This window comes from Pipra filicauda, unplaced genomic scaffold, assembly GCF_003945595.2.
Source record: "Pipra filicauda isolate LSUMZ 115617 unplaced genomic scaffold, ASM394559v2 scaffold60_size3304689_pilon, whole genome shotgun sequence".
NCBI lineage: Eukaryota > Metazoa > Chordata > Aves > Passeriformes > Pipridae > Pipra > Pipra filicauda.
In genome coordinates, this window is record NW_024104765.1 from 370055 (window position 1) to 389024 (window position 18970).

At 37.5% G+C, this 18970-nt stretch overlaps 1 protein-coding gene across 3 annotated transcripts; it reads left to right on the forward strand.

The window, feature by feature from the left end:
* Positions 1-23: 23 nt before the first annotated feature.
* On the forward strand, positions 24-18081 carry CFAP206 (cilia and flagella associated protein 206). 3 transcript variants are annotated; one of them, XM_027743553.2, is made up of 12 exons: positions 24-265; positions 1604-1687; positions 1995-2085; positions 3218-3406; positions 3648-3806; positions 6078-6286; positions 7821-7940; positions 10426-10624; positions 11305-11442; positions 13434-13645; positions 14713-14856; positions 17745-18081. In XM_027743553.2, exons 1-12 carry the CDS (start codon positions 158-160, stop codon positions 17973-17975), a joined length of 1884 nt encoding a protein of 627 aa, XP_027599354.1. In that variant the 5' UTR covers positions 24-157; the 3' UTR covers positions 17976-18081. The 3 variants fall into 3 exon arrangements, with proteins under 3 accessions (XP_027599354.1, XP_027599355.1, XP_039244047.1); XM_027743554.2 differs by having other exon boundaries at positions 13452-13645; XM_039388113.1 differs by lacking the exon at positions 1604-1687.
* Positions 18082-18970: the final 889 nt, after the last annotated feature.

Here is an 18970-nt window from a genome sequence, read left to right on the forward strand (position 1 = left end):
CGCCCGGCGCTGGCGCTCGGGGGCGGCCGCTGCCGCTCCCCGGCACCGGGGGAGTTTTGGGGGCGGGAGAGGGTGCCCCGACAAGTGGCGACCCTCGGCCCCTCGAAGAGAAACGCTGAAGTAAATGTAACCCCGCTAAGGTTTGTGCTTGCCCAGCATGTCCGGCGAGCTGACCGAAAGTGTCATCAAGGGAATAATCCGCAAAGTCGGACTGGAGTGCGCCGCCCAGGGACAAACCCTGTCTGAAACCTTGGTGGCGTTCATGGTAAGCGCGAATGAAGCGTTCAGGGGGTCGCGGCAGCTGAGGCTTTCAGGGGTGACCTGAGTTTTGGAATATCTTGGTTTCCATTTGCCTGCACTGAGAAATTTTAAAGGGGCGTTCAGCGACATTCAGTATAGGGTCCTAGAAACCTGAAAAAGTATTTTATTCCTCTGAAATGGCATGTATGTGAATGTAAAGTCCCAAGAAGACTGCAAGTCTTGAGTCCTGGAAACGCTCTGAGCTCCAACTCAGAGCTCTTTCTTAGTTTTCTTCTACAGGCAGATAAACCATTGTTTTCTTTCTAAAGCGAAAAAGATAAGTGTTCCCAAGTTTTAATAATGTTTCTTCCCACTCTCATAAATGAACAAAAAGGCATGACACATAGGTGAATGTTTATTGCAGCAGCTGTATTTATTCTTTGACATTTACCTCTTCCCTCTATTGTGAAGGATTATTTTGTTTGTTTCTCTGCTTAGACGGGGCCAGGTGGTATAAATGGGCTGAATATTTGAAGTAGTGGGCTCAGACTCCATTTAAACTGAAAATGTAATGGAATCAGTCTCAGTGTTGTCCTTGGTAGACAACTATAAGTATCCTGAAAACATTATACACTTTATCATCTCTTCAGAGGCACAGCACTGCTGCAGAATATATTCTGAATGTGCCTGCAAAGCCGTGTCTGAAGAAAGAAGGTGCTAGGTTCTTTCTTTATTGGTGATCAGCTCTTGATAAACTTGTACGTGAATGTAAATGATTCACCGTAGTACTGTTAATCTGCAATTTTCCCCCCCCCTCTAAAAGTGGCACTGTGGCTTTAGAAAATACATTGGGCTCAAAAGCAGCATTAATCAATTAAGCAGAAAAATTTTAATGAGTAAAAAGCCTGTACAAGTGGCTGGCAAGACACCCAGCATGAACACTAGTTGCAAACATGCACATATTTTCCTGCATGCAGAACACTATGGATTTTTTATCCAAATGGTAAATGTTTATACTGATACATATAACATCAAGTGAGAAGTTTATAAACAACTATGATGGATTTTCATAAAATGTTACTTAGGAAAATATTTTCCAGGTGATTTCTAAAGAAACCGTATTTAAATATTTATCAAAGTTTGTCTCACAAATAGATTTTTTTTCACTTATGCCTGAGAAGTGAGATTGAAACTGGCAACACATAAAATGAAGTAAGTTTGTTTCGTTATAAAAGATTGAAATGGCGAAAAAGAATGGTAAAGAAATATTGAATGCATCTGAGATTTTTCGGAAAATAAAAGGTTAGTTGTTAAGAGGATATTTTGAGATGTAAATTAATATCTTCCTTTTGGCAATCTCAAGGTGAGAGCTGTTGTTTTAGATCCAAGAAATGGCTTTAATATGGATCAAATCCTTACAGAAAAAGATGTGCAAGATCTCATCCAGGTAATTCTGACATGATGTTGCATCAGTACTTAGCTAAGACTATGGCATTATTTGCTACCTGTTACTGTAACTAAAATGACATGATCACTTTCAAAATTTTAGTGCTACTTTATCCTCATGGTTCTGTAGCTAAAGACTGGACTATGTGTGTTCCTCATGTAAATAAATGCCTTATAAATGCCTTATACAGAGAGAATGGTAGTGAGGGAGCTCTACAGCTGTTGTGAAACCTGTAGCACAGTCACTGTCAGTTCAGAAGTTTCCCTAGAGATGAGAAAGAACTCACTTCTCTGACTCTCTTCTTTAGCTCTCTGTTACCAGACTGCTTGACACAACAAATCCATCCCTGAGCACAATTAAGATGCAAGTTTACTTTGATATGAACTATGCCAACCGAGGTAATTTTGAAAATATGTTTCCATAGAAGTTGATGCTGAGTTTAGAATTTAATAACTCTCTCTGTAGGGCTAGTAATGATTCTTGTTAAATGACTGTTGGCAGTAAAGCAAAATAAAAATCCCAGGAGAAATGTACTGCGTAGAGGATGATGTTTCAGTATGGATGTAGTAAAGAAAAAATGTACATTAGACTTGAGAGTACAATCTTCTCATCGTGTCTGAGAGATTTCCTGAATGTAATGTATTAGATTGCTTGAGAATAATTATGCTTTCAGGTGCAGTGGTTAGCTGCCTTCAGCAAGCAAATCTTGCACTGCACCTGTATGTCTAAAAGTACTCAGAACTCTGCTCATGTATCCAAAAGAAAACTCAATATTTTATCAATATCCCTAATTGAGAGATATAAGTAATCTTGAACAATCAGTTGCAGTTTTAACCTAGTATGTTTTGGTCTTATCAGTGGTAATTTCATATGGTCTGAGAATGGGAATGTAGAAGAAAAATGAGGTGGGGAAAATGCCTCTGCTGCAAATGTAACTTCAAATCTCAGTGGGACAGTGGAAGCTGGCTGGGAAACAGAAGACACAGAACAAGAGTAGACGTTAAAACAAACAAACAAACAAACAAACAAACAAAAAACCCCCACATTTCTGTGTGGGGAAATCATGAAAATGTTTTCTTCTTAGCATGGATCAAAGCAAAAAATTAACAACACTGGGAAGCTGCTCCTAAGTCCTATGGTCTCTATAAGCTCAGTAAGTGCAGTAAGTTTCTGAGATCCTGAGCAGTGTTCAAATTTGAGCTTGTAACTTCAGGTTTGTATGAAATACATGTGTGTGTGTGTGTGTTAGGACTTGTTGCAGTTGGAAGTGTCCAGAGTGTCAAGACACTAATTGCTGCCTAATTTGACCTGAATATTTCTCTGGACTCTACTGACTGATGTTAATCATGCTAATTATGTTAATCTTTAACTCTACCAGTTTCATTTTTAACAGTATGGTACTATGAACATCTCTTCCACATACCTGTGCTTCAGAAATCTTAATCTGACTGTGGAAATAAAATGCACCCTCTGTACAAGCCAAATTCCAAAGAATATAGATAGCACTTTCTAAGTGTCCTTCTTTCCTAGCTGAATTACTCCATGAGCAGCAGCGCATTCTGGAAGGAAAACTGGCTCCTGTGGTCAGAGATATCACAGATAAATGTCCTCCTGTGCAAGAAGAAATAGAGAAAGCGTATCAAAATATTGTTAGCTATGCACTGCTGAGCTCTGGTCTGGGATCCCCTACAGATATCGAGGCTGTCAGGGAGGTAACAGGTGAGTAAACTTCTAGCTCTAAAACTGGGCTTTTCTAATTGAAAAATAAAATTTCACCTTCTCTCTGATCTTTTGATACAAATGTGGTGAACTGTGATGAATGCTTACTACCCAAACTGTCACTGCTCAGACTTAAAGTGGAAATTTGCCATGGATTTCCTACTTTTTGCAGTTGTTCGGGAGAGGGTATTTTTGCTTATTTAATTATCGAGGTTTTTCTTCCCCTTTGAAATGGTTATAGCTGCCTTGCAGAGTGTATTCCCCCAGACAGAGATGACTGCTTTCATTTCACTCAATAAGAAGGACAAAGAACAACAGCTAAAAAATCTTGCCATGCTAGTCACAGGAATTCGACTGTACAACAGGGAGTGCAGGAAAGGAGGAAGGAGCATTGACGACTGTAAGTAAACAACTGCTTTTGGGCTGTGTATTCTCAGTTTTTCCTTCCTGACCTTCTTCACTGGAGCTGCTCCAGTAATACCCAATCTCACTAGATAAACAGCTTTGACTCAGGGCCTGTAAACCTGAAGAAAAAATACATATTTGTTATGATTATTGGGTTCCATGTAGACTACTACTTTCTAGCTAAGAGGGAGCCCTAATGTGGTTGATGTGTAAAGATTATATGTATTAACTTCATGCAAATAATTTACCTCATGATAAGTTGTTCCCAGATCCCTTGCCATTAAGTGAATTAAATATGTAATGTTTGCCTTTTAAAACACTTAATTACAATCCATTTACAAATTTCTGTTGAGTATGTGTGATGAGAATTGATAGAAATGTTAAAATGTTCTTGAAAATCTTTTGCATTTTGAATCTTTCTACTTTTTTAATAAGCAAAATATGTCAATGACCATCCTGGATTTTTTCAAACGCTGTATTAAGGGTAGGGCAAGACTTTGATATTCCTTTTATTTTCTTTTGTTCCCCATCAACCACATCATTTCAGCAAAGTTTACAATAATCAAATAAATGGTCGGTGGAAATGTTTATGTGAATATCCATGTACTATTGCAGCTCAATGTGGAGACTTCTTTATAAGAAAGGTCTGAAGCCCAGTTGTAGGGGAAAACTTTTTCTTTCAAAAGACCAAAGTTTCTGGAATAAAGGCTATAGCACATGCCTCTTCTGATAAGAAAGTCATGCTTTATTGGAAAGCAAAGCACTTGCTGAGCTTGTGGTATTTTAAGTAAAGCAGTGTACGTAGGGAAAAAATATACCTACCATATCAGAGAAAGAAGTAAACAACTCTCTAGATTTTGGTGCTTTTTTTTTTCCTCACATACCAAGCGACACATTAATGGTTTTCTATTTTTATAATACATTCTTTCCCACAAATGTCACCTTTCTGTGTTGTGGCTGTCTCTATTTTATGTTCACTGGGCCTGGCTTGCAGCGTGAGGGAACCTTCAACTACTGTATTATACAAAAGGCATAATTAACAATATGTTGTGGTCTTTCTCACTGTAATATCTGTGGGTTTTGTAACTGATTGGTGTAGATAATATGATTGTTGATCCTGTTACATTTGTTAGGTCACTATAAGATGAACTTCTTTGTGCTGACCTGTTTACATATCGCTTTTGAATAGATGGAAAAAACACAGCATGAATGCTCTTAGGTTAGGAAATTAAATGGATATCTCTATGATTAAGGACAGCAGTTAGACCACTGAAGCCTTAATTTCAGTGTTGGCAGCAGTCTTGCTGAGGTAGAGCTTTGCTTTGGCTTTTTTCCCTGCATCCAGAAAAGAAAATCAGCCAAGTGCTAAGCTCCCTTCACCTGTTGTTAAACCGCTCGTAATACCTTTGCAAATTTACCTCCCCTTCTAGCCTGGTTAAATCTAGCCTTTCTATGCTCATGGGGTTTTGAGCAGACATACCTCAAGCCTTATTACTGCTCTGCTGCTTACCGATGTTGTTAGCATCAGAAGTTCAACACACGCAACAGAGCGCTACACTTAACAAACGTAGCTTGGCCTTATTGTATTTCCTTGCATAGATGTCTGCTTAATAACACAACACATCAAAATATTCAGTGTAATAGTTGCGTGCTGTCAATAATAAAATTGTAAAGAAAAAATTATTTATCATGTTGTATATCAGCTAAAATATGTTTTATTCACCTGTGCCATTTGGGGGAGTCTGGGGGTTTTTTAAGTACTAATGCTGAACTTTAACAACTGCATAGGCATAACTTTTTGTGCTGTTTCTCTCTTCTCTTTTTAATAATAATCTTTGACTCATTCTTAAAGCATGTTAGATCTCAAAGTGCCCAGGAAATGGGAGGCCTGTTATTGTTATTAATGCTTCACAAATTAGGATACTGAGAATTGAAAATGGTGCAGATTGCCTGAAGTCTATCAGGAAACCCATGTCAGTTATAGCAACAGAACTGCATCTACTATAAAGCAGTTTTTTCCACACTCCTTGACTTGACTGTGATATTTACACACCTCTAATTCTAAATATTTGAAACTACTTGACTAGTAAGATACAGTGGTTGAATCTGGTATGTGAGTAGTTAGAAATGCATGAATATAACGACAAAATTTAAAAACCAAAATTTTATTGGAAGACTACTGTGCTCAAATACTGCACTTTAACCATTTGATAATGATTTCATTAATTCTTTTAATACTTATCTCATATTTATTCTATATGAATAGTGCCAGCCATTCTGAATGAAGCCATTCCATCAGCTACACAGACTGTCGATGAAGGTCTTAATACCTGCCACATGCTAGCTCACAAGTACACAGCTCTGTTGGAATCCATGCAGGAAGACTCCCACAGATATATGCAGCTCAGTTCATTTAAATTAAAAGAAGCACTTTTCAATGTGAGACAATATGAGGCCTTCCTTTGCATCCTTATGGTGAGATACCATCATGTTATATATCCTGTGGGTTTTTATCGCAGTTGGAATGTACTGAAGTTACCTACTTGTACAGGGCAGAAATATAAGAAAAATGATTCAGAAATAAATAAAATAAAATGTATCTCTAGACAAAGAATCATAGAACCATAGATAGTTTAGGTCAGAAAATACCTTTAAAATCATCTAGTCCAACCATTAACATGGGGCTGTCAAGTCCACCATTAAACTGTGTCTGTAAGTACGACATCTACACATCTTTTAAATACCTCCAGGGATGGGGACCCAACCACGTCCCTGAGCAGCCTGTTCCAGTGCTTGACAACCCTTTCTGGGAAGAAATTTTCCCTGATATCCAACCTAAACCTCCCCTGGTGCAACTTGAGGCCGTTTCCTGTCATCCTGTCACTTATTACTTTGGGAGAACAGACTGACCCCCACCTGGCTACAGCCTCCTTTCAAGTAGTCATATATAGAGAGAAGGTTCCCCCTGAGCCTCCTTTTCTCCAGGCTGAACTCAGCTCCCTCAGCTGCTTCTCATAAGACTTGGGCTCCAGATCCTTCACCAGCATCTTTGCCCTTGTCTGGACACAATCCAGCACCTCAATATCCTTCCTGAATTGAGAGGCCCAGAACTGGACACAGGATTCGAGGTGTGGCCTTGCCAGGGCCAAGGGGACTATTACTTCCTAGTCCTGCTGGCCACACTATTTCTGATACAAGCCAGGATGCCACCTGGGCACACTGCTAGCTCATGTTTAGCTCCGGTTGACCAGCACCCCCAGGTCCTTTTCTGCTGGGCAGCTTTCCAACTACTCTGCCCCCAGCCTGTAGCACTGCATGGGGTTGTTGGGATCCAAGTGTAGGACCTGGCATTTCGCTTTGTTGAAACTTATACCATTGGCCTCAGTCTATAGATCCAGCCTGTGCAGATCCCTCTGCAGGGCCATCCTACCGTCCAGCAGATTGACACTCCCACTAACTTGGTGTCATCTGCAAACTTACTGAGGGTGCACTTTATCCCCTCATCCAGATCTAAAGATATTAAACAGAGCTGGCTCCAATGCTGAGCCAGCCACCAACTCATACCCCAAAAGGTATGAGAGAAATAAATCATGTTAGTTTTAGTCTGCAGACAGCCCCAAAATTTATGGAATAATATTTGAAGAATATAATTTAAATTCTTGTTTTGTTAATGAAGAGCTTTTCGTTTGTCTTTTGAGAAACTGCAAAGTTTTATTAGTCTCTCTCTATACTATAAAGCATTGAAAAATATTTTTTTTCAATTCTCTTGATTGTGAAAATGTAGAGAATTGTCTATAAAAATTAGTAGTATACATGTTTGAGTGAAGTGCCTGGTTTTATACCTGAGCATTTAAGGAAAAATTTATTTTGTGGTAAGTTAGGGTGCATTTCATTCCTTAAAAGAGTTGTCTGAAAATAGTTGAATGAAGAGATACAAGTAAATACTTATTACTAAATACTTGATTTTTTGAGTTTTATACTTCTTATCTGAAGTAAGTTCTCTTTCCAGTCTGATGCAATTACCAGTGCTCAAGAAGTTGAAACGTTGAGTGTTCAGTTTGCAGCAACAATGATGCAATTGAAAAACACAGTGCAGGATAAGATTTCCGTAGATTCCAAAGAAGTTTTTGTAAGTATTATGAATAGAAAACTCTTTTTTTTCTTCATTATAAAAAATTATGAAATTATTACAGAATACTTTGCTGGTGTATTTTTTAATAGCTTGTGTTACGAAAAAGGCTACATCATTTTCTTATTAATATAATAGCATCTGTGATTTTTGAAGGGGCAACTAAAGTAGCAGTCTCAAGGCAAGAAAAAAGAAAGGAACAAAAAGGGAGCAAAAGAACTAAATGGTATTTTACTGTAAATGTCTTTAATTATTTGCCAGTATTTGTATATTTACAGTGTGTAAATATTCTCTCCTGTTCCTTGCAGAAACTGTAAGAACCTAATGATTACAAAAAACAGCACATCAGAGTGTGCTTCTTTAAAGTCCCTTCAGATAGCAATCCCTTTGATTACAGTATGACTCATTGATATAATTTTTCTAAAGAAACTGGGTTTCTGTGATGGGGATTTCAGCCTCTTTTCCCCTCCCAATAGCTTCTGAACCTGTTGGCAAGTTTCAGTCATGTTTCTCAGACTCCAAAGATCTCAAAATATGTAATTTTCTGCACATTTTCTGGAAAAAAGAGCAACTAGAGAGACACAGTTAGAGCCTTCCTAAGATCAAGTGTGAAATGGTTTGTGGGCTGTCTGGCCAGTGAGCAGCCAGTGAAAGCACCTCTGCACAACTGATGTTTTGTACTGTTTCACTCTGGTTGGGAGCTACAAGATATTGGGAGAAGAGGGTCCCTGATGACCCTGTGAAAACCTGGGATTATTATGCTGGCATGATGTAAAGGAAATGAAAGAGAAATATGTCAGAAACCATCTTCATTAAATTTGCTTTTCATGGAAGAGCTCGTTATTTTGTATGATATATCATACATACATACATACAAATATGATATATTTGTATGATATAAATGTATGATCATTTTAATTCCTTGTAGTTAGCTGCTGAACCAGCATGCAGTTCATACATAGATTATTTTTCATCATTCTAAGCTAATTATTAGAAGGCAAAAAAAAGTCTACTGTGGAGGAGGGAGGAAGGAAGGAAGATCATGGCCCCACATATACTCAGAGTACTTTTTACACTTCCCAGAAGGGCATCTGAGCTGGAAACTCATGGGAATGGCACTTTAACTGAGGTACATCTCAGATATGGTCTGACATTTCAATTTATGTATGCTTGTGATTTTATAAACCAGATGTTCTCAACTGGAGAACAATTTCCCCTCTTGTCCAGAATCTCAGATCAGTTTTTCCTCTTTTACTGTTTCTTCATGGGACTTAAGTGACTGATATATGTTACCCTTTCCCCCAGAAGCTGTCTGCTGTTGTCTGCTGCCTTCCTAGATTTTTTTTCTCTCTTCAGGTTGGTTAGTTGATTTTTCTTCTCTGCTGAAGACACAATATGTAATGGCTTTTGATTTCAGGTCTTTTTCAATTAGAGATTTCTCTATTAAGACACCATTTAAGTAAGTTTCTTGCCTTCAGCTAGTTACTGAGGAGCTGGATCCTCTGCAAAGATAGAGAAGCAGGGCATTCTGCCTTTTAAAATGCATAGGATAAGGCCTATAGTTGTAGTGAACATTTGTTTTAGGAAACACAATACATTTCATTAATATTCTTTGTTTATTCTAGTAAGAATGATTTTGATCTTGCTGCCCTTCCTTTAGCTTTTTCCTGTCTGTGACCGCAACATTTCCACAGCATTAGTGATGCCGATGAATTTCAGAGCTGACCCTGTTGGCCGCTCTTATAACAATGTTGTTAATATGCATAAAATATGTTGTTAAGTGCACGTTTCAGATTTGTTGACTCTCTTCCTATAAATGCTTTCTGTGTGTTTAGATGTAACAGGACATTTTATGTCACTGTCATTGAAATCAGCATTTGTATCTAAAGCTTATAGGCTTCTTCTATATGTGTATACACCCGTATGTCAGCATTGTTGCTGGGAATAGCAGCTTCCAGTTTTGCCCTGAACCCTCTGAGGAGGCCTGCGCCCTGTTAATCTGACACACATGATGCCCCGAGGGCTGTGCTACCAAGACACTCTGGAAACAGGGCAGGCAAAATAACAAAACCTTATTGTTTGTACGTCTAGGTATGGGTTTACCTCATTTACTAACTAATCAGGTATGTTTCTTCTGGCACTTATTCCTGTATACCTTATTTTCAGTTATATAAGTGTATGGCCAGTGAAGTGCTCAATTCCAAGCATGGTCTCAGAGTTACGTATTTGGGAAAGTCTTTGGAGTAAAATGTAGAAAAGTACTTTTCTGGCCTATGGCTCGACATGTTGGATGTATGTGCTTTGGATGTGCTTCTGATGGAAATTCCTCTTAAAATGTCCAGGAGTTCCCCTGAAATTTCTGTTTGCTGAAGGCCTTGGAGATCAGCCTGCTTTGTTCATAGCAGAGATTGTTGTGCACAGCACTTGGGTTACGCTGAGGACATAAAACAAATCTGGATTTCAGATAAGTTTCTTTATGTTCTAGCCTCTCTTCCTTGAACTTTCTAAACTCTGGACCAGCTTTCAGGATGAAATGCTATTGCTAAGCTTCCTCACAAGTATGACTAGCAGTCTCCAACAGTTCTTGGAAATCCAGTCGCAGCTTTTTCCTGATGAAGTGCTAACATCTCTTCTGGAAGGAGTGACTGTGAAAAGTGATGAGGAAAGGATAAGAGAAACCATGGGTACGGAAAGTTAATACTTTTTTGTTTTCCTTCACTTTCCAAGATTTTGTTTGAATTTTCTTTACAGAAGGTGCTACATATTGATTTTTTAATATTCAGAATTTGCACAGTAAATTAAAATAAGTCCGTTAGTGTGTAGATTTATTTTTTCATGTAGTCTAGCTTGGGATTTTATTTTTGCATATAAAATTAAAATATAGCTACTAGATACAAACATACCTTACATAAATGGCAGAATGATCAGAGAATATTTATACTTTTTTATTATTTCTTAAGTTTATTTATGCCTTTTTATACTTTCAGAACTTCTGAAATGGAGGGAGGGTGATAAACAAGCTAATTTAATGGGGCTTTGGTTACCAGAAGTGTTTGTTTGTAAAATGGTATCTATAGGAACCAAGTTTTATACCAGGGGATTTGTAATGCATGGGCGGTTGAAAACAAAATAGAAGAATAAGATATTACCTTCCTGTTGTTGTCCCCTCTTTTTAAAGAAAAATACTAAAGAAGGCTCCCACAGGACTGATTTTTGAGTAGGTTCTCTTTAAAGGCAGGACTAATTTTGGCTTTTGGGATCTTGGCACTGCAGGACATCCTGTGAAAACCAGAGTAATCTAGTCATCCTGTAACATTACTATATTTTAAACACCTAATGTTTTGATGCTGAAATCATTTTTTAGGAACCAAAGTGAATGTTTCTGATTTCAAGAACCAAGAATGGCTTTTTCCAGAGACTACTGATAATTTTGATCAGTTGTTAATCCAGTACCATAGTTTCTGTGCACATGCAATTGGTGTGAAAGGCCTCACCCTACCAGGTATGCTTTGTAATTAGACATTTTCCATACTATATATGTGTACAAGTACTAGGGAAAATTTAAAGGCATTCTGAATGCATCCTCTTACATCAAAGGTGGAGTACTGTATTTCCACATTTGTAATTCTCACCCCAGATAACTTATCTCCCCTGCTAAAGAATTTTTCTTTTTAAAATACACAAATAAAGTGCCCTAAATAGAAGGCAGGAGGGCTTCAAGAGAAAGTAGGCATGAGCAAGCAGAGGCAGCAACAAGATGGGATGGATAAATGTTTCTTCCTGCTGTATATGCATCTGTATAACCTACACTGCAGCTGAATACAGGTTTGTTTGCTGTTGTTAGTGTGCTGTAATACAGGCATAGAAAAATGGTCATTCCTTCTATTTTGTGTATGCCTGTGCTGCAAACACATCCGTTCATGGCTACATCATATGTATTTTAAATAGTCATTATAAAGTAATAAAAATCTTCTTTGAAAAGAATGCAAAAGTGCACTTGATTAAGCTAACTGATCACAGGAAATTTTTTTGTCTCTTCTAGGTTCATTCGTCTTGAGAGCATGCCTTATTTCAGCTACCTCAGCCCATGTTTTCTGTCTCCCTATCCTTTATAGAACCTATCTACATAGAATTTTCTTAAGCCTACAGGGGGTTGAGAGGAAAATATTACCATTACTTGGCAGTATGAAAGAATAGATATTTTAACAGCAATGTGAATTACTTACACTTACTTAGTATTTCATATGAGAACAACTGTCCTGAGTTGGACTGAAGGTCTCTCTAGCCCTGTATCTGATCACTGGATGCAGGCAGGGATGACCACTTCAAGTTTATGAGAAATGAAGTAGGAATGATCCTTCCTTAATTATATCCTTCCCTATTCTAGCAGTTAGTGGTTATGGGATTTCCTCAGAAAAATGTTGAGTCTGTAACCTTCTGTTGAATAATTCTTCATACAGGTTTTTCATTTATCTAATTGATTTTTGAATCCATCTCGAGTTTTCCATGGGATATTCTTATTGTCAAGAGCCCCATAGTTTATAATTATATATGCTATGAAAAGGTACCTCTTTTTGAGATGGCTTTAAGCTCTGGCTGGATAATTTCATCAAGTCATAATAGTCTTTCTATTAGGAAAATTAGCAGATAGTAATTTTATATTGCACACAATTCATGGTTTTATTACTCTATATCATATTATTTCTTTTCAGTTGTTTCTTTTTAATGTTGAGGAGGCCTCTTTCTTTAACCTCTCCTGCTATGAAAGATATTCCAAGCGTCTGATCACTCCCAACTCCCTTTTATTTGTTCTGTTGCGTTGGAGCAAAATATATTATTATAAGTGTAGCATACAGGTTGTTGAAATGCTGGTTTTCTTCTCCTCTGTTTGCATCCTAATAATTCATCATATTCTTTTTGTTTTTTTTGACTGCCACTGAGTAGTGTCATTTAGTATTTTCAAGGCACTGTCTATAATGATTCTAGATCTTTCCTGGGCAATGATGTCTGAAGCAGAGCCTGCCACTGTCCTTGAACTCAATTTGTGCTTTCCTATTTGGCCTTTATTGACACTTCACTTTCTCTGTTGATTTATTGTTCAGCTTCTCAGCTGCTTTATCTGCTTCTCCAGTTAATTTCAGTGTTACGCCCTTTGGTATAGATGCACTGCTGATCTACAATCAGGTATTTTCTGGAGATTATAGGGGGAACATTTGTGAGTGTAGACTGGTTTCTTATGCCTTTGCTATAGATATTTTATCTTTTGTTTTTCTGAGACATGCAGTAAGGCATACAGGATGTGAACTGATCAAAAGCAGTTACACTGACGTAAAAAATATTTTAAAAGCTTTCTTTCAGGGCTTATTCTGATTTCAGAAGAAGAAGGAAGTTGAAACTGACTTGAGGGAAACACAGAATCTTGATTAAAAATGTCTTTTGTATTGGATATCATACTGTTCAGTATTTTATTTGGTGGGTTTTATTTTGGGCTAGTTTTTTCCTCTTTTTTAGGAAATCCTGCTATTGGAATTTTGAAGCACAAGGCGAAATGTTATGTTTTCAGTTCCAAAGAAGCTGCATACACCTTTGCTCAAGATCCAGATAAATTCATTCAGTTGAATGTAGAAAAAGCAAAAGAATATGCAGAGCTAATTCAATTGCTTGAGCTCCGTCATCAGTTTGAATACCTTTTTCCTCAGGCACAGGTACACACTGCCCATGCCTCTTGCTGAACAGCTGTTGGGTCACTGGTTACTCTGTCCTTTCTAGAACATAAAGAGAATAGAGGATACACATCTTTAGGAAAGAAGTAAAATCATCTGCCTATCATACAGAATGTCCGAGGGTCCATCTTTTCCAGGTCTCCAGAGCACTGAAGAAACATTTTCACTTAATGTCATTCTCACCTTATCTCTTCGTAGAAGAATATGTATATCCAAAGGATTGTGGCAGCGATGAAGCTGTCAGTTCATAGCTTAGGAAGGTCTTGTGTCTGATGTTTCTTTTCCTCATTTTTGAAAATGTAGCTTAAAGAGACAGTAAGTAAATGCAACAGAAGATAAGTCAGATACCATATTAACTGAAGTTTTAGCTTATCAGTCCATCGATGTGTTCTGGATGAGGGTGTAGTGATATCTGAGGACAGAAATTATGGAATGTATTACAAAATAAAAGGGGACTCATTAATAATGAATGTGACAGTGCTACTATGTGAAAGCCAAATACTTGATTTGGATTCATAGACATAATCTGTGATCCACTGTGAATTTTAGGTCCCTAGCAGTGGAAACAATGTAGTCTTGAACTGGCCCTTAGTGTGAAAGATATAGTTTGTATCCTGGTTCTAGCAGAGATGTAAGCACTTCTCCCAGTTATGATTTGTGATATTTAGTCCATTTATAAAGACAAATTGAAGTGCCTGCATCATAAAATACCAGTGGTGGTGGTGGTGGTGGTTGGACACCTTTTTACCAAAATCCAATGATTATTCACTCACTCAGGATGTGGGAGTCTGAAATTCAGCTGTGGCCTCTGCCTAAAGGGTTTTCTGTCAGAAATTAAATCCATCAAATAATTAATGGTTTCTTCTTTTTTAGTGAGGGCAAGGGAAACAAAAATATTCTTGAATGTAAAAATCTTTATCCACTTGTGGTTTGCAGGTCTCTATTTGCTTTTAAAAAGTAGCATATCCATATGCTATTTCTCCTAGATGTCTGTATTTTTCTCATTAATGCCTTCCTTGGTTTTGGTTGGGTTTCTTTTTTTCATCCAGGCCAGAACTGCAGACAAATGTTTGATGAAACCAACTGCAAAATGTGACAGTAGTACTCAAACTGATACTCATATCTTGCCTCCAACTATTGTGAGATCCTATGAATGGAATGAATGGGAACTGAGAAGAAAAGCTATAAAACTGGTTTGTATTGTTATTATCAGATTTTCATTGCTGGAAAACAAAGCTGAGAATAAATTATTCTAAACATTTGTTCTTTGAAAAATGAATCCAATCTTTTATTCAAAGATATAAACTTTGTTACAACCAGCTCAATATTTTTTTTCCAGGTAATTTCTCTCCTTACTTCTAGACTTTCTTCTTCTCTCAGTTTTTCCATATTTTTCCTCATTTTTTGACCAGTGCTTCCACTGCTATATCTATTCATTCCAAATTTTTCAGTTGCCTTTTTTATGTAATAACAGTTTGTTGTTTAGCATTGAATATTAAAGTTGTTTTTCTGCACTCAAATCAATTCAACAGGTTGAAGATACTACCGTATAATTCCTTTGTAAGAAAATAATAATGGTTGCACAAAGGTTTGGGTCACGCAAAACTTTATTGCAAGTTGAATAATTTATATTAATATTTGTCACCATGAAGTAAGAGGAAGAAAAATGCAGTAATTGGCAGGTAGAATGATAAGGAATACCTTTGGATATGTTTGACCCTACAGAAGCTTTCTTTGAGCTACTTTTTCATCTTTGAAAGGTATCAAAGCATGAGGGCCTTTTTTTAGATTTTTGTTAGATTATTTTGGTAATGAAATACTTTATATTTTATCCTGGTTCTGTGTGTTCACTAAAAGCAATTCTTCTTTTGAAAAAAAAAATAAAAAAAATAAAAAAATTCTTCTCTCGTGTAGGACCAGAGAGGTAAGAAACAGAGCCAATAGGTTTTCTGCTGTATATATAAGCCAGAGGAAATGTCTGTTATACTGTCATGGTGATTTTCTGATGGATTGGAAGTCAGAGTCCATCCACAGAAGGTTGACTTCATACATAAATAAAAGCTTTTCAATCAACAGTATATATTTCCAAAGCTTCTTTCTAAGGTTTGCCAGCACACACATTTGTCAAGGTTTAGCACCTGATTTTCACAATTCAGTCAAAATGAACTTGTACGTACAGGGAGTACTGCAGTTACCAATATCAACTGGACACAGGTACTGCAGGGTTCTTTTTTTTCCTTCTGTGAACAGATGCCCTTTGGAGGTCTGTGGTCTGCTGGGCAGCCTATTTCCTTTCTGGGTATTTTTTTGCCATCAAATCTCTAACATTATATAAGGAACCCAAAATTTTGGACTGAGGAGTCTTCCCACTGTTGACTGGCTTATAAAGGATTCTAAGAAATAGTTGTTACTGAGGTGTATAAAGAGGCCAATTAGGTTTACAAGAGGCCTAACTAAAAGCCTCCTTTCCTTCTGTAAAGGACAAAAGTACCTAAATAAATGTAAGATGTGGTCAGTGGTTTCTCTTTAGCATAAGCAGAAGTGGATGTTTCCCAATAGCTGATCACAAAGACCATACGCAAACAAATTAGTCTGAAATATTTAGAGAAAATACTTTAAAGTACTAAGGGTATTTTAGCCTCCACTGTCTATATGAGAGATTAGTGATGTGAAGTTGAAATAAAAAATCCCAGATGCCTGCAAAAGTGTTTTGTCTACAGTAACTGGCAATATGGAGGTGATAAAACATTTGGAGTCAAAATGCTAAATGAACAGAAATAGTTTACCAGTGCATTGGTGAATTTGATAGGGGAGCATTGGACATATTTGCTGGTTTTGTTAGAGGATGAGCTCAGATGCCTTTGGTTTTTTTTTCTGTTGTTCATACTTAGCCAGAAAAGTTGTAGTGATATGAAATGTTAAACTAGTACTTTGTTAATATATCTATATGCTGTTAGAAGTAAAATTTTCAGCTCACATATGTTTCTCTGTGCAAGCACAGTTCCTTGCAATAGCATACATTCAGTTTTCAAGAGAGGTAAACTTAGTAGGGAACCAGTATCTATGCCCACTCTTGTTTTAATTGGCATTAAAGCCTTCAGAAAAAAAGACTTGATATATTGTCTTTCTTCACATGCCATCTTATTGTCGTTTTCTGTATGACTCTGCGCATAAAATTCAGTTGTAGATTAAGGTACCAGAATGTGTCTACAGGCAAGTGTTTCACCTTCCATTCAGCTGACAAGAGACATCACTAGTGGAATCTGGAGAATATTTTGACTTGCCCTGATACAAACACCAAATCTGGCCAACTTTATCACTCTCCAACCTCCACTGATTCCAGTCTCCACTGACTGGAAAGGACTCCAGGGACTTACTCACTTGTAGGGGTCTGAATCCCACCACGTGAGATTGTTTCCTATATTTCAATGACAGTATTGTGTCATATGATTTACAGTGTTTTACATAGTTGCTGACATAGAAGGCTGAGTGTAATAAGGAACACGTTGTTGTTTCAAGTGCTGGCTTTGTAATATTAACAGTTTGTGAAAAGTGGTTTTGTGATTCTATCAGTAGCAATTCCTGTGACTAAACAGAGTTTTAATCATAAATTATCTTAACTTTTGCCCCTTGTCAAGGGGTTAGTGAGCAATGTCATGAAAGAAGGCATTTTTCCCTTTTATCTGATGCTTTGTGACACCAGCCTGTAAACCTCATTACATTTTGCAGAAACTAGACAAATACTGGAAGAGCTTACCATAAAAACATTTTATTCTAACAGAAAAAGCCTTCAACACCTAACAAAATTTTCCAGGAAAATGACCAGTGGAAAATAGGAAATTGTTAAAAGACTCACTTAAAGTTGTGTTCTTACACAACTTACAGTGCTGTTCACACATCCTGTTAGTTCAGGAGTTATAAAATCACTGTCACAAACGTGTATTGACAGAAGGACAAAGTTGGCCGTGTTCCAGGTTTGTGAAGCCCGTAGATGTAAAACAGACAAACGCACCTAAGTATATACTAGTGCTAAAATGTTCAAACACAATTTTGCTTAATCTGATTATTTTTCTTTCTTTAGGCCAATTTGCGTCGCAAATTAACTCATGCCATGCAGACTGATCTCAGCCATATGAAAAGAGAGAACTTCACCCAAGTGTACTTGCCAAAAGGTGTTGGCACCCAGACCAAGCGTGACAACTCCAGCAATGTACCCAGACCACAGATTTTCTTGAAAGGTCTCCGAGGACAATCCTCTCTTACTACTCATATGGTCAAAGTAGACTTAACAAGAGCAGTAGATGAAACCTAAGTGGAAATGAGAAACCTAAAGACACATATTGAATGTGTATATAAAAATCCTTCGATATATCTGAATTAAGGTATTAAAGATTTTGCTGTGTCTGTTGATTCCAGGAGCAGTTGGTTTGTTTCATTTATCTTATCTATTGTGGCTGCTGACTGGCCTTAGGTGATAGAAATTATAAGCCTGAAGCACACAGATTTCAAACAGCTTTTTGGATCAAGATGTTCCCATGGACTTTCACCTAAACTAACATTTAAATGTGTAGTGTATGTTCTGGGATTTTCTTGAAGTTTTAGTACAACTTTTGCTTGTTGAAACGCTGTCATTAAGTGAAATAAGAGTCACACATTTGTCACACTCCAGCCTTAGAGCAGAATTGTCAGGAAGGTAAAACCAGCAAAATAAAACCAGTCTGGGTCCTTGGGCCTGTCTGTTTGTGCTGGTGTTAACCCAACCCAATGAGTGTAACCCATTGCAGGGACGTTGAGAAAAGGGAATCTATTTTGGATTGCTCTGGCAGTCCTTTGGATCTCTAGTAATTTCTGTAATTGTTGGCTAAACAGTGTGCTGGGAAGCACGCTGCAAACCATAGGAACTTCAGGGCACCTTTTCGAAAGCTCTGTTTTGTTTGTGTTTGAAAAACTAAAACATAACAGGAAAAGGTTTTTAGCTTTATGTCATTGTGGCAGGGAAATATGTGCCAGGCCTGATCAATGCAACTGCAGCCAGTATTTCTGTATGTGAAAACTCGCATCATTTGAGCTTTAAGATGAAACATCTTCTCAAATGGAAGCAGGGGATACTTCAAATCAGAGATTCTTTTCATGACAACAAAGAACTCCACAAGTCGCTATCTGCAAAATGTCCAGGTGCAGAGCTGTGATTGCATAGGGTGTGCTAAGGTTTCTAAACGTCTTTTTTTTGTGTGCTGTGTGGTGCAGTGTGGTTTCCTGGTCATTGTTACACAAGCCTGTGACAATGAAGCTCGAAGATTCAAGCTG